The following is a 12403-nucleotide window of genomic DNA, read 5'->3' as shown; positions in this document are numbered from 1 at the left end:
CATCACATAACTGTTTGGTTTCCGAGAAAAAGCCAGAAAACAAAAAGAAAATTGAAAATTTGTGCTTCATAATTGCTATTACTTCGGACGCACTGGAAGTGAAAAAACTGAAACTTTAGCTAAACCGAACAAGGAACTGGTTGTTCACTGAGTTAGCATTTCATTGAAGTTCTGGGTCATCCACTGACAGCGCTAACGTATCTCCGCAACCAAACAGGAGGGAAAGAACTTTCCATTTTTTGAATTTGTTTGGGGAAATTGAGTTGTGGAGTTTGGGTAACGAGTGAGAAAAGAACTCACCTTTGGCGGAATTGTATCGAAGAAGCGGTGACCGTTGATGGGGAAATTGATTTGGCGGGAAATGGGTAATGCGAAGGGGCAAAGGGGGCTGTTGAAGGTCGCTGCCGCCATTTGGTTCTCATTAAAGTTGAAAAGTTTTAGTTTTGGAGGGGAAAATAAAATAAAAGAAGTTTACCTTATAAGCCATTTCATTTTTGCTTATTTCTGAACATGTCCCTGAATTATACCTGAAGTATCACTTTTACCCTGCTTTTGAAACTGAACCAGTTTACTCTCTTTTTAATTAGAGGATATCTGGTATGTGATCAATATATCATTACATTATTGTTTGTATATCGATGTTGTGGATCAAAAGGTAACAGTTACCATGTACTTAACCAAGTAATGTGAGACACTAAACCTTTGCTATGTAGTTATGGTATACAGAATGAATATAAATTCAAATAGCTTAAGACGTGTTCAATGCGATTTTACACATCAAATAATAGTGAACCGATTTCAAAATACCAATACTCAATTTAGGCTTCACCACGAATTCATCACTATGACACCCCATTTAGTTACAAACACGTACAGTTAAATAGTACTTGCGTAATTTCATGTCACTTTTCAAAAAACCTGAAAGGCATGAAACGTCGTCCACCCCCAACTGTTTTCATGTCACTTTTCCGTAATTTCATGTCAATTTTCAAGCAAAGCAAAAACGCCTTTAGGCCCTATTGTGTCTATCATACAACTGCACACACTTGATTTCTCCCTTTCCCTGCTTATCATCATCATCACCTCCTCCACCCCCAACTGTTTGTACAAACTGTCACTTTTCTTCTGTCTGCAGCCCCCTCCACCCCACTGACCGCCACAACATTTCCACACACATTTCTCTCCACTCCTCACCAATCAAAAACCCAATTGAATCAATAAACCCTAAACCCCAATTTTTCCCTCCAATGCTTCTCCAAACTCAATCTCTCACAATCCATTTGTCCCTTCCATTCCCTCCCTCAAAACCCACCCCCAAAATCCAATATTTCAATCACGTAAAACCGAACCCATTTCGCAGAACTCTATTTAGAACCCTAAGATGCTCGCTTTCGGCGGTTTCGGAGCCGACCCAGGTGGAAACGAAGGCGCACAGCCACAGGCCGGTTCCTGCTGAGGTTTCTAGGACAATTATGGAGTTGGTGTCTGTGGGCACGCTTTCTACTCTGACCCAAGAGGGTTGGCCTTTGGGCATTGGCGTCCGGTTCGCGGTCGACTCAGAAGGGACTCCGGTGTTGTGCTTGAATGCCTCTAATCGGCAGTTTTCTATTGACAGGAGGTCTAGCTTCCATGTCCAGGTGCTTTAATGGGGTCTTATTTTTTAAAAATTTGGATGATTAGTTGTATAGTTTAAGGTGATTTTTGAGGTTTTTAAGGCGTTTTTGCTGTCGGTTTTGGTGCGCAGTTAGAGCAAAGCGGGCTGCGAACACCTCAGTGCACGATTTTAGGCAGCATTGACAAACCGGAAGACAGGGCAATGTTGAAGGTAAATCGATTTTGTTCATGAAGAATAGGTTACTGGAAAGTGGTTTGTTACTTGTGGCTTTACCAAGTGTGTTATAATATGGGTCAGCTCAGTGTTTGCGTGTTGCTTGAGTTGTAAGGAAGCACGTAGAAAGCATAATAAGGGATGCAGAATTAGAAAAGGAACATAGATGCGTCGTATTTGTCAAACTTGTCTAGCCTTCAACTACCTATACCTAGTCCATTTCAGATTGCCATGGTTTTTGTCAAGTAAATGTTACAGCTATCACTTAAATGTCTGCCTTGCATAACCTTTAAGCAGTTTGATTTATGATTGGCCATGTGTCATATCGTGGTTTTGGGGTGCAATATAGGGTTTTGGATGTTGTATGCTTGACGTGGGTTGGATTAATGTTCGTGTGTGATGTTAGAACTTGGATTTCCATTCAGTTTTTGCACAGACATGAGTTTCAGCATATGTGGCTGGATTTATTTACTGGACTCAGTCCTCCGACGAAGCATACACAGGCCCGTGTAGGTATTAAGTGTAGTGGCCTTTTGATTCGATCCATTCTTAAAAAGAAAAAAGGAAAACCTTATGATCCATTTAAAGCTCATAAAAAACGTTATGTATGATCTGTTTTAGTTTATGCTAGTATGTATTTGTGAGGTGAGAATGTATGTCTTTCTAATCAGTATTTCATCTGGATTTCAATGCCGTTTCTTTCAGTACCTTCGTTCAGTATGGAAAAAGAGGTTTGGAGAAGAAGTTGACGAAGATCTCATATATGTTGTTTCTGTGGAACGGGTACTTCAGTTGGAGGACTTTAAAGAGGTATTGTGGCATTTTCTTTGCTCCTGTGCTGGACTAGTAGACATACACAATAGTTATTTGCTATACTGGTAGTCTGGTAAGACTGGTGTGGGTAAATCCTGCCAAGTTTTACCCCTAGTTCTTAAGTCAGCACTTACTTGAGATGGATTATGCAAAAGCGGTTCTGTTTTCTAACTCTTCTGATATTCTCACAGGTTGGTATGTGGGTTAAATCTTCAGATTATAAAAATTCACAACCTGATCCTCTTAGGGACTTTGCGGAAAAGCTGGTAAATGAGATAAACACCAACAACATTGAAGATATTAATCGTTTTTGCAACATCTATGCTGATTTGAACTTCCAGGTTCGTGCCAACCCACTTATTGTGATTGTAAGTTGTATTGGATATTGCATGTTGACACCTTGCTAAGCTGGTACTGGAAACAGTGAACTATATACAGAATTCTTAACCGTTAGACAACACCATTCATAGTTGGAAGGGAAAAACTACAGTTGACCAGTAAATGTTTTTCTTCACCAAAAATGAAAATAAGAAACCAGCAACCCATGATTGAGCTTTCATGTCCGGGGTTCATGCAATATGATGAAAAAAAATCATCCTAGACTAATGGCATTCCCAACTAAACTGCCATGTTACTTTTCAATCACGCAAACCATAATTTGGACACTTGCATGTTCAACTGTACGGATCTGTCTGCAAAATTTCAGCACCGTTCATTTTTTTCTACAGGATTTCCATAAACCAAATAATCATTCTACAAGAAGCTTAAATACATTTTAGTCCAAATTATTGAATCCTTTATCGACATTTCATGAGGACTTGTTTATACATCACTTATATCAGTGATTCTGCGATGGTCATGGTAGTTTCCTTGTGCAGGTTTCTGAAGCAAAATTGGTTTGGGTTGATCGGTTAGGCTTTGACCTGCGCCTTTGGTCTCCTCAGGAAAGTATATTTGAGGTTCGCATTCCCTTCCCCAGGGATGTGACGGATGAGAAGGGTGCGAAGTCAATGTTTAACTGCATGTCTCAATTAGCTTGGGAGGTGGAAAAGAATTTCCATGCCCCAGATGTCGAAAGGGTGAAACAAGTTAAGCAGATAGCCTAAAAGAGTAAACGTTGTGCATGCCGTCTCTAACTTCTTTAGATGCACACAGGGAAACTTGGTTGAACTTTGTTATGTTCCGAGGTTATGACGGCCAACTATCCCCCCAAATTGAGCTTGTCGATTATGTACATGGCTTCCATATGCCATTGTTGCTAACTCCCAAGATGTCTAAAATTCAAAATTTTGAGATTGAATTTGAGTTCAATATAATTCAAGAAATTTTTTTTTTCTTCTTCATACTATTGCCAAGGTTAACTCTTTTCTTCCTAAAAGTATTTCTCAGTTACACTCAGAATAAAAAAAATCAATCCACCAATTAAGTTATCATCTATTTTCGTGAACATCCTTTTCATTTATTAAGGGGGCTCTTTAAATCCATTTTCTATGGCCATATCATTGAGGATATGAAGGGCTGGTTTGGTATTGCTGTGCTTTGAAAAAAAGCTGCTTCTGCTGTGCTGTGAGAATAAACAGCTGTGAAATAAAGCAGCAAAGTGTTTGGTAAACTTTTTTGTAAAAGTGCTTTTGAAAAGAAAAAAAAAAGCAGTATTAGAGTGTTTGGTAAACTTTTATGTAAAACAGATGTGAAAAAAAGCCGGTTTTTCAAAGCTGGGTTTTGCAGCTTCTTGTTTTTGGCTTTTTTTCACCCAAAACTGTGAAAAAAAACTAAAGCTGAGTGTTTAGCAAACACAAAAACAGCTCCCAGCTTTTTTTTATAGCAATTTTTTTCAGAATCACCTCAGTACCAAACTAGGTTGAAGCCAGAGCCGTTTCGGATCACTTCCATCAATTGTAGTGATCAGAAAACCAAGGTGAAAATTTGTGCTAATCTCATAAACCATTTTAGATAAAACAAACACAATTGGACAACGCTGCTAACAAAACGAGGACTAAAATGTATAAAAATACTACAAAGAAGAAAGTGAAAGTACAAGTAAAAGACAGGGACTAGTATTGTAATTTACCCAAAAGAACACGTCGCGGCAAAACATAAAGAAAAATGAAACGAAAATAAAAGAAATCTCCACTCAGTGTCCATCCATCTCGTCATAGAAAGGTAATAAACCCTAGACCCTTTTTCTACCATTGAAGGAAGGTGAAGCTCTTATTAGGGTTTTTATAAATATCCTTTGTATTTAAATTAGGTTTTTTGTTATACGGGATCCTCTAATACCCTCGATTGATTGGTGGCACCTTGCTGGCAATTGGCGTTCGGTGCAGTGCTTATCTCTGAATTCGCAGCCCTAGCAAGAAAACCCAGATATCTGAAATGGGTTACGCGCAGCTGGTTATTGGCCCTGCCGGCAGCGGCAAGGTAAATTTCACCACCCACATTTACTGTAACACTCACTTGCATCACAGTCACCTGGGCAATCAGCAAAATTTAATATTTTTTGATGTTTTTGTGTACCCATTATTATTTTTTATGAGTGAGTTTGCTTTGCGGTCCATTTTTGCTCCAATTTGCACCAACTGTTTGAATGTGGGATTCTTGATGAGCACATGGGAATTAGGTGCTTGTAATTTTTTATGTTACTATGTACTTTTTTCTAGTTTTGATGAGTTTGCTTTGCTTTTCGGAACCATTTGGATTATTGATGTAATTGGGGCAGCATTGTTTGTATATGAGATACATCATAATCACATGGGCAATTACTATGATTAACATTTCTTGATGTTTATGTGATCCCATTACTATCTTCTCAAAAAAAAAAAAAAAAAAATTGTGTTCCCATTACCTCGTTTTGATGAGTTTGTTTTACTTTGTGTGACTGTCAGTTTATTGCCCCAACAGTTTTTGAATGAGGAATACATTATAATCACATCAGGACCGCTATGACTGTGTTTTTTGATGTTTTTTATGTACCCATTACTAGTTTTAATAAGTTCGTTTACTTCTTGGAACCAGTCGACTTATTGCTCTAGCTTGCACGAACACTGTACGACTATTGGGAGGAATATCAATATTGTTAATCTGGATCCTGCTGCTGAAAATTTTGACTACCCTGTGGCCATGGGTAAGTAGTCAGTTCATTTATTTGCTCACTTATTTAGTTTCATGAACTGCACTTGACTTGTTTGTCATTATTTTCCCTCTTGCAGATATTAGGGAGCTTGTTTCCTTGGAGGATGTTATGGAGGAACTTGGTTTGGGCCCCAATGGTGGACTTTTATACTGCATGGAGTATCCTTTTTCCAAATTGTTCTCTAATTTACTTCTGTTCTTTTCGTTCTTTTACTTGGAATGCTTGCCATTCTTTTGAAGGGCACAGACATGGAATGTTTGCATGCGATTATAGCAGTGAATCATTTTGTACCACTTCTGGGTGTACTCCTCTCTCTAAATCTTATAATTTCTTTGGTGAATGTCCTTAATCTTGATTTCTAGACACCTGGAAGACAATCTGGATGAATGGCTCACAGAGGAATTAGACAATTACACGGATGATGACTACTTGGTTTTTGACTGCCCAGGTATCCATACTAATCCACATGTTTTGTTGTCATTATATCTGGTCATGCATTGCTGTTGAGATCTGTTGATGGAAAAATGGACTACAACAAGGTTAAAGTTTTTCATGAATGACATTATTATTACATTACGAGGAAGAAATAATAGTACTAGCTAGGTCACGTGTTTTCTGAGTTGACAGTAGGTATTCTACTATTAAAAGCAAAATTATTTCAAGGCTCTTAGTTCTCTGTGCGTGGGTGTTTGGAGGAATTTTTGTGAAACATAATAATTTGAGGCTTCCACTTGTGTTATAGGCCAGATAGAACTTTTCTCGCATGTGCCTGTGCTTCGGAACTTCGTGGAGCATCTGCAGCGTAAAAATTTCAAAGTCTGCGTCGTGTACTTGCTTGATTCTCAGGTCTGCGATAAGTGTTTGTAGTTCTATCATGTAATCTTTTCTCAAACATTTTCTCTTCCTTCTTGGAAGTACTCTTAATTCTGTTTGTTCCCCCAAATAAATATATTTATTCTTTTATTGAAACAGTTCATTACGGATGTGACAAAGTTTATTAGTGGGTGCATGGCATCTCTTTCTGCCATGATTCAACTTGAATTACCACATGTTAATATTCTCTCCAAAATGGACCTTGCACCGAGAAAAAAGGATATTGAAGAGTGAGTTACTCTATCCTCTACTACTTCTATTAACCCATCTGTATTGATCTTTTTAACTTATTAAATAGCTCAATTTTGTTTTGTATCTTTTATGTTTCAGCTTCTTGTATCCAGAGCCTCAAGTTTTATTGTCAGAGTTGAATCAACGCATGGCTCCTCAGTTTGCAAAGCTAAATAAATCTTTGATTGAACTAGTGAGTTATAGTGTGCATCTTTCTTATATAAATTGTCTCCATTTGAGTTTGTGAATTGGAGATAGCTGTTTAGCAAAGCATACTTCCTTCCGGATGAGATTTTCTTTATGGTTGTTCTGTAATTTTCTTTTCTTTTTTTTTTTTTTTCTTTCCCAAATTGTTCTGTATGGTTTGATTGGTCCCTTGGTTGTATTATCTTTATCAGTTATCCTGTCAGTTGAGGAGCCATGTAACCTTCACTTGACTTCAGCTGTGGGTTACATGGTAGAGGGTATATATAATGTAGGGTTGTACCATGTCCTGTACTGACTAGCGTCAAGTTTTGTGGTCATGGTTATGACTTGTGGTAGTTATAGGCGTTTTGTGAAACAAATTACTCATAATCTTACTGGCCATAGTCAGTGCATTAAGGAGTAACTATCTTATTGGATTGTCAGGTCGATGATTATAGCATGGTGAGTTTTGTGCCACTAGACTTGAGGAAGTCAAGCAGGTATGCACTCTCTCTATGCACATTTCTCTGTATCTATCTGTGCACGTTTTCCTGTATGTCTTTTCTTGTTTGTGTGACTTTAATATTATCTGGTGATCGCTGTTTTGCTCATCAGGCTGAGTTATGTTGGTCCTGTGAGATTTATCACTTTTAAATAAAGATGTTTGGCATTTAAAGTTTTGGTGTTGGAAATCTTTGGATGATGACTTTCTGTTTAGAGCTCTTGGTCGTTATATGCTCATTGCTCACAATAATAGGTTTCTTAGGTTGAACTAGGAAGGACCTTGTTATTTGGGTCTGAAGCAGCAATGTTCTGATCCAAAGTTGAATGGCACTTTTCTTTTCTTTTTTGTGTTGGGCCACCGGAGGGAACGTCACCTGTGTAGCGTTAGCGCAAAGCTGTGTCATATATGTCTGTTCCTTCTTGGGTGGTTTGACTATACAGTCTTCTGTCGTTTTGTTTGCCTTTGGACGAAAATCATCAACTACTATGAAGCAAATTATCTTAGATACTAATACTTGGATTGAAACACTCCTGGACTGAATCAAGTGTTGACATAGTGGATGACAACCAGAGAACATGGCTTGGGATTGATTTGATAAAAGCTTGATGGGGTGGTAGAAAGTCAGGATTTGGCATTGCTTTATCATTTTTTTTCTCTATTTGCATCATATATTTCTATTTTTTTTGTGTTTTCATTTCTTGGTATTGACTGTTTGATTAACGGGCAGGTATGATCTTCACTTCAGTTGCTTTTTCATTTTTGATTTATATCTACAATCAGAGAGTAATGCTGGGGTTTTCCTTTTACAAATATCTTTTTGGCAGCATGAGCTATGTCTTGGCTCAGATCGATACCTGCATTCAGTTCGGAGAAGATGCCGATGTGAAGGTTAAGGAATTTGATCAGGAAGATGACTGAGCTTATTAAACTTTTTACCTCTTGATGTTGAAATTACCGTTGCAGCCCCTGGTGTAGGCGTTTTGAACTGTGAGGAGTGAAAGAGATGACTCAGGGTAGTATTGTCAATATACAATACCAAATTATTAACTTTTAACTTTTGAATTGTCAGAATTATATGTAAGATGATAGCATGATGGAATAATGTAATTGTTTTTGCCTCTGGATGATGGAATAATGTCTGTTATTTAAGAGAATTTGTTGTATTTTATGAGGGCAAAAAACTATATGAGACTACATTTTGTTCAGAAATACGACAACGTGCTGATGTGCTTCGATACCAAACGTATTTTTGTGTGTATAGATTGATCTCGTATCATCCAACAGTTGAGATTTGTTTATGCATGCTGGTGGAGAATTGAATTATCCGTTTACGCGAGTGAGTGTTGAATGCAAAACTTAGATCAATTGGGGAAAAAAGTCATATCAAGGTCAAAGAAACTTGTGAAATTAGGCAAATGATCAAAAATTAAATTTCAATTATTGAATAAAATATCGACTATCATTTTGGCCAATTTCACAAGAAATTTTAGAATTTTATTTCCTTTTGGTTGGCATTGGCAATGAGGGATTTGATCAGTTCATCCAATTTCTTATCCGACGATCCACCTTTCTCCACGGCACGCCTCGCCGTCCTCCCCAATACTCTTGCCCTTTCCCTAGCCCTCCTCCCTTTCTCACCTCCCATCAACTCCCTCACTCCTTCACAAATCACATGGCGATCAACGGTCTTCATCTTCTCCCGTTTAACCATCAACCCTGCCTTCAATCCCACTGCAACATACTTGGCATTCAGTGGCTGCTCTGCTCCCATTGGCCAAGCCAATAATGGGACCCCCATTGACAAGCTCTCCATCACTGAGTTCCACCCACAGTGGCTCAAAAACCCACCCACCGTTGGATGTGCTAGGATGCTCCGCTGGTCCACCCAATCACGTACAACAAACCCTCTCCCTTCCACCCTCGTCTCCCACCCTTCATCCGCCCTCCACGTCTTCGATCGAACGGCCCATATAAACCGATACCCCGCCATCTCCAACCCGTAAGCGATCTCGTTCATCTGATCATCCGACAATCGCACTTGTGTACCAAACGACACGTAGATCGCCACACCGGATCCATCCTGCTCGTCGAGCCACTTGATGTACGGACACGATACGCTCTCATTGCGGGACCCATCGTCCTCTTCATAGAGTAGAACCGGCCCCACACACCATGCTTTGGCATGCTTGTACAAACCTTCCAATGCAGCAACGTACTCACATTCAAGCTCTTGGAAGCTGTTGACAATCACACCCCAACTATTCTTATCCACCTCTTCGACCTCTGAGATGACGCGTTCAAATGCGTCATTCAGATCAGAGAATCGAGGAGGTAAGTCGGATATATCCAACGTGAAGGGAAGTGCCAAATTTGGCAATAAATCTGTTGACTCCAAATCTAAGGTCTTCTGGCGTTGACGTTGGTATTGGCATTGGACGTGCACGGAAGCGGTTTTAAGAACAAGCATAGGCAGTACACCCATTCCATGTGACACAACACGTGGAATGTCGAATGATCGACACGTGTCCAACGTCCAACCGAGGAAGAAGTCTGAGATTACACAAAGTGGCCGGGAACCACCAGTCGACCATATCATGCAGAAGGGTTTCGAATTGTGGCTTCATTTGTTTGGTGGCAGTGACGAAGGGAACCCACGAGTCCATTGAAGGAAGGTCGGCGGTATTCTCACAGCCCTCCGGAAGGTCCGGGACATATGGAAACGGCACAACGGAGACGGTGATGGACGTGTGGTTTGAGAGTTTGGAGTGGATGAACGGTGCGTTTAGTGGGGTGGTGACGATGGTGACTTTTAGGCCACGGTTTGAGAGTTCCTTGGATATGTCTAGCAATGGAATCGTGTGGCCTTGAGCCATGAAGGGGAATATAACTACGTGCGGTGGTGGTGGAGGCGGCGGCGAGGGTGAGGGTGAGGAAGTAGCCATGATCTCACTACAACTATCAGAATTCGAGTGAGTGGGAAAATATTTTGAGTTGGTTTTTTTTTTTTATAGAGTTTAAATGTGTTCATTGTTCATAGAATTTTGTAGAGTTTAATAGGTTTTCCAAAATACATAGATTTTGTGAGGCGCCTCCTTTTTATTCAATGTATTTACAATTAATCTGTGATTATATATTCAATTCTTTGTATTTTGCCCTATCTTTGCCCAGTGAGTAGATTTTCTTTGCAAATGTGATTGGAAGGACGACTGAATACACATGATTAAGTGCACCAGAAGATAATGAAACAAGAAGGAAATATGACAAATACGGAGGATTTTAACGACTGATGGAATTTTCATAGATTTGAACTTGAATTCTTTATAACCAAGTACAGGAAATACATCTAAATTGATAGTTAATTTATATCATGTATGGCTCGTTAATAAAATTTAAAAAGGAGCGTAAAAATATGAGGATTCTCCGTCTTCTATTGAGTAATTTTTTTTATAAAACATGATCACGTAACATTACAAATTTCACTTAAATCATAACATGTATTTTTTGTTGTTGATACATATGTGAGAAGTGAGACATATGCATCAATGTCATTCACCCTTATTACAATGCGTTGAATGCTACGTCATATGAGTTGTGTTCTTTGTATACACGTAAACATTGCTTTTATTTTGTGTTTGTTGTTTCATTACTTCTAAACTCTGGTATCGAAACCTTTTCTAACAGCACTTAGGTATCTCAAGTAAGTCCCTTTCTCTTATACCTCAACAACAAACAACATCAACAACAAAAATCTTATTTCATTAAGTGGGGTTGGCTATATGAATCATAGAACACCACTGCACGCGGTTTTGCACCAGGTATTTTGCTAGCTCTAAGTACTCCATGTCTTTTCTTAGAGTATCTTTTCAAGTCTTCCTTCACATGCCCAAATCACCTTAATCGATTTTCTCTTATTTTATCTTCAATTGTGACCACTCTTACTTTACCTTGGATATCTTCGTTCTTAATCCTATCATTCTCATGTGCCCACACATCCAATGAAGCACTCTTCTCCGCTACACTCATCTTTTCCATTACAAGCTAGTAGTGGAGGAGGACAATTTGGGAGTTCTCACGCAGTGCTTTGCGGGTGACTTGTTTTAGCTCATCGGAGCGGACTTGAATCGGTTGAACCCTTAGATTAGTCGTTAACTTGATCATAACTGCATGTATCCTAAACTCATAAGTTGTTGCAGCTGGTTGTATGTTATTTGATATGAGTTTGGATGAAGAACTTAAGGAATTCTGCAGAGATATTCCAGCTTGCTCTATGAGTGGTAAAATGATGATAACGTTCTCCACGTAGCTCAGAATTGCGTTCTGCAAAATTTTACATAAATTTGACATCCATATCTTTGCGATGGTTTCGAGCAGATACAGTTTAACTTGGAAAGTTGGCACTGTTATTGTGACGTGCTAGTTGAGGGGAGTCTTATGGGGCTCAGAGCCTGCTTCTAGAAGCGACGTCTACTTGGATAAGCGATGTCTGTTAGAGTTAGAGCAGCGATTGATACGATCATTTCCCCTTCAAAGGTTATGATGCTTATGTAACCGAAAACGGAAATCTCAGTTTGAGGTGTAGTCCAGCTCGAATTCTCCAAGTTCTTCATTTGATTTTCGATGTCCACGAAGTTGTAGTGGCTCTCAGCTCGAGCATCCATTTGGTTTTTTTTTTGCAGCATTGTCAATAGAGGTGTTAATATTCATTAAGGTATCCCAAATCTCATCCATGGAAAGAGGGGGCCTGTTGATCGGACCTTTATTGTTTCCAGGCGTGGTTGTCGTCTCCCGTGGGCTGTTAATTACCTGCTCTAGAAGTGGTGGAGGTGTAAGTAGC

General features: G+C 39.2%; 3 protein-coding genes across 5 annotated transcripts; 2 read left to right on the top strand and 1 right to left on the bottom strand.

Moving 5' to 3' along the window:
- The first annotated feature begins 1087 nt into the window (after window positions 1-1087).
- Window positions 1088-3983, top strand: LOC125480870 (glutamyl-tRNA reductase-binding protein, chloroplastic-like). Its single transcript, XM_048592100.1, has 5 exons — window positions 1088-1637; window positions 1745-1825; window positions 2534-2638; window positions 2833-2982; window positions 3520-3983. Exons 1-5 carry the CDS (start codon window positions 1248-1250, stop codon window positions 3745-3747), a joined length of 954 nt encoding a protein of 317 aa, XP_048448057.1. The 5' UTR covers window positions 1088-1247; the 3' UTR covers window positions 3748-3983.
- Window positions 3984-4683: 700 nt separating this feature from the next.
- Window positions 4684-8732, top strand: LOC103941178 (GPN-loop GTPase 3). Of its 3 annotated transcripts, none has more exons than XM_048592076.1 (10): window positions 4684-4804; window positions 4969-5062; window positions 5657-5765; window positions 5851-5932; window positions 6137-6222; window positions 6517-6620; window positions 6747-6877; window positions 6978-7071; window positions 7509-7564; window positions 8394-8732. In XM_048592076.1, exons 2-10 carry the CDS (start codon window positions 5018-5020, stop codon window positions 8485-8487), a joined length of 801 nt encoding a protein of 266 aa, XP_048448033.1. In that variant the 5' UTR covers window positions 4684-4804; window positions 4969-5017; the 3' UTR covers window positions 8488-8732. The 3 variants fall into 3 exon arrangements, with proteins under 3 accessions (XP_048448033.1, XP_048448032.1, XP_048448034.1); XM_048592075.1 differs by having other exon boundaries at window positions 4703-4804; window positions 4893-5062; XM_048592077.1 differs by having other exon boundaries at window positions 4800-4843.
- Window positions 8733-9055: 323 nt separating this feature from the next.
- LOC103941180 (UDP-glycosyltransferase 90A1-like) lies at window positions 9056-10571 on the bottom strand. Its single transcript, XM_048592147.1, has 2 exons — window positions 10089-10571; window positions 9056-10045 (listed from the first exon to the last, which is right to left on the bottom strand). The coding sequence occupies exons 1-2, from the start codon at window positions 10509-10511 to the stop codon at window positions 9056-9058; spliced, it is 1413 nt and encodes a 470-aa protein (XP_048448104.1). The 5' UTR covers window positions 10512-10571.
- Window positions 10572-12403: the final 1832 nt, after the last annotated feature.

The sequence above is a fragment of a genome, unplaced genomic scaffold (genome assembly GCF_019419815.1).
Source record: "Pyrus x bretschneideri cultivar Hongxiangsu unplaced genomic scaffold, Pyrus_bretschneideri_v1 Contig37, whole genome shotgun sequence".
In the NCBI taxonomy this organism is placed as follows: domain Eukaryota; kingdom Viridiplantae; phylum Streptophyta; class Magnoliopsida; order Rosales; family Rosaceae; genus Pyrus; species Pyrus x bretschneideri.
The sequence above is the reverse complement of the archived record's forward strand: the minus strand, read 5'-3'. Positions and strand labels throughout refer to the sequence as shown.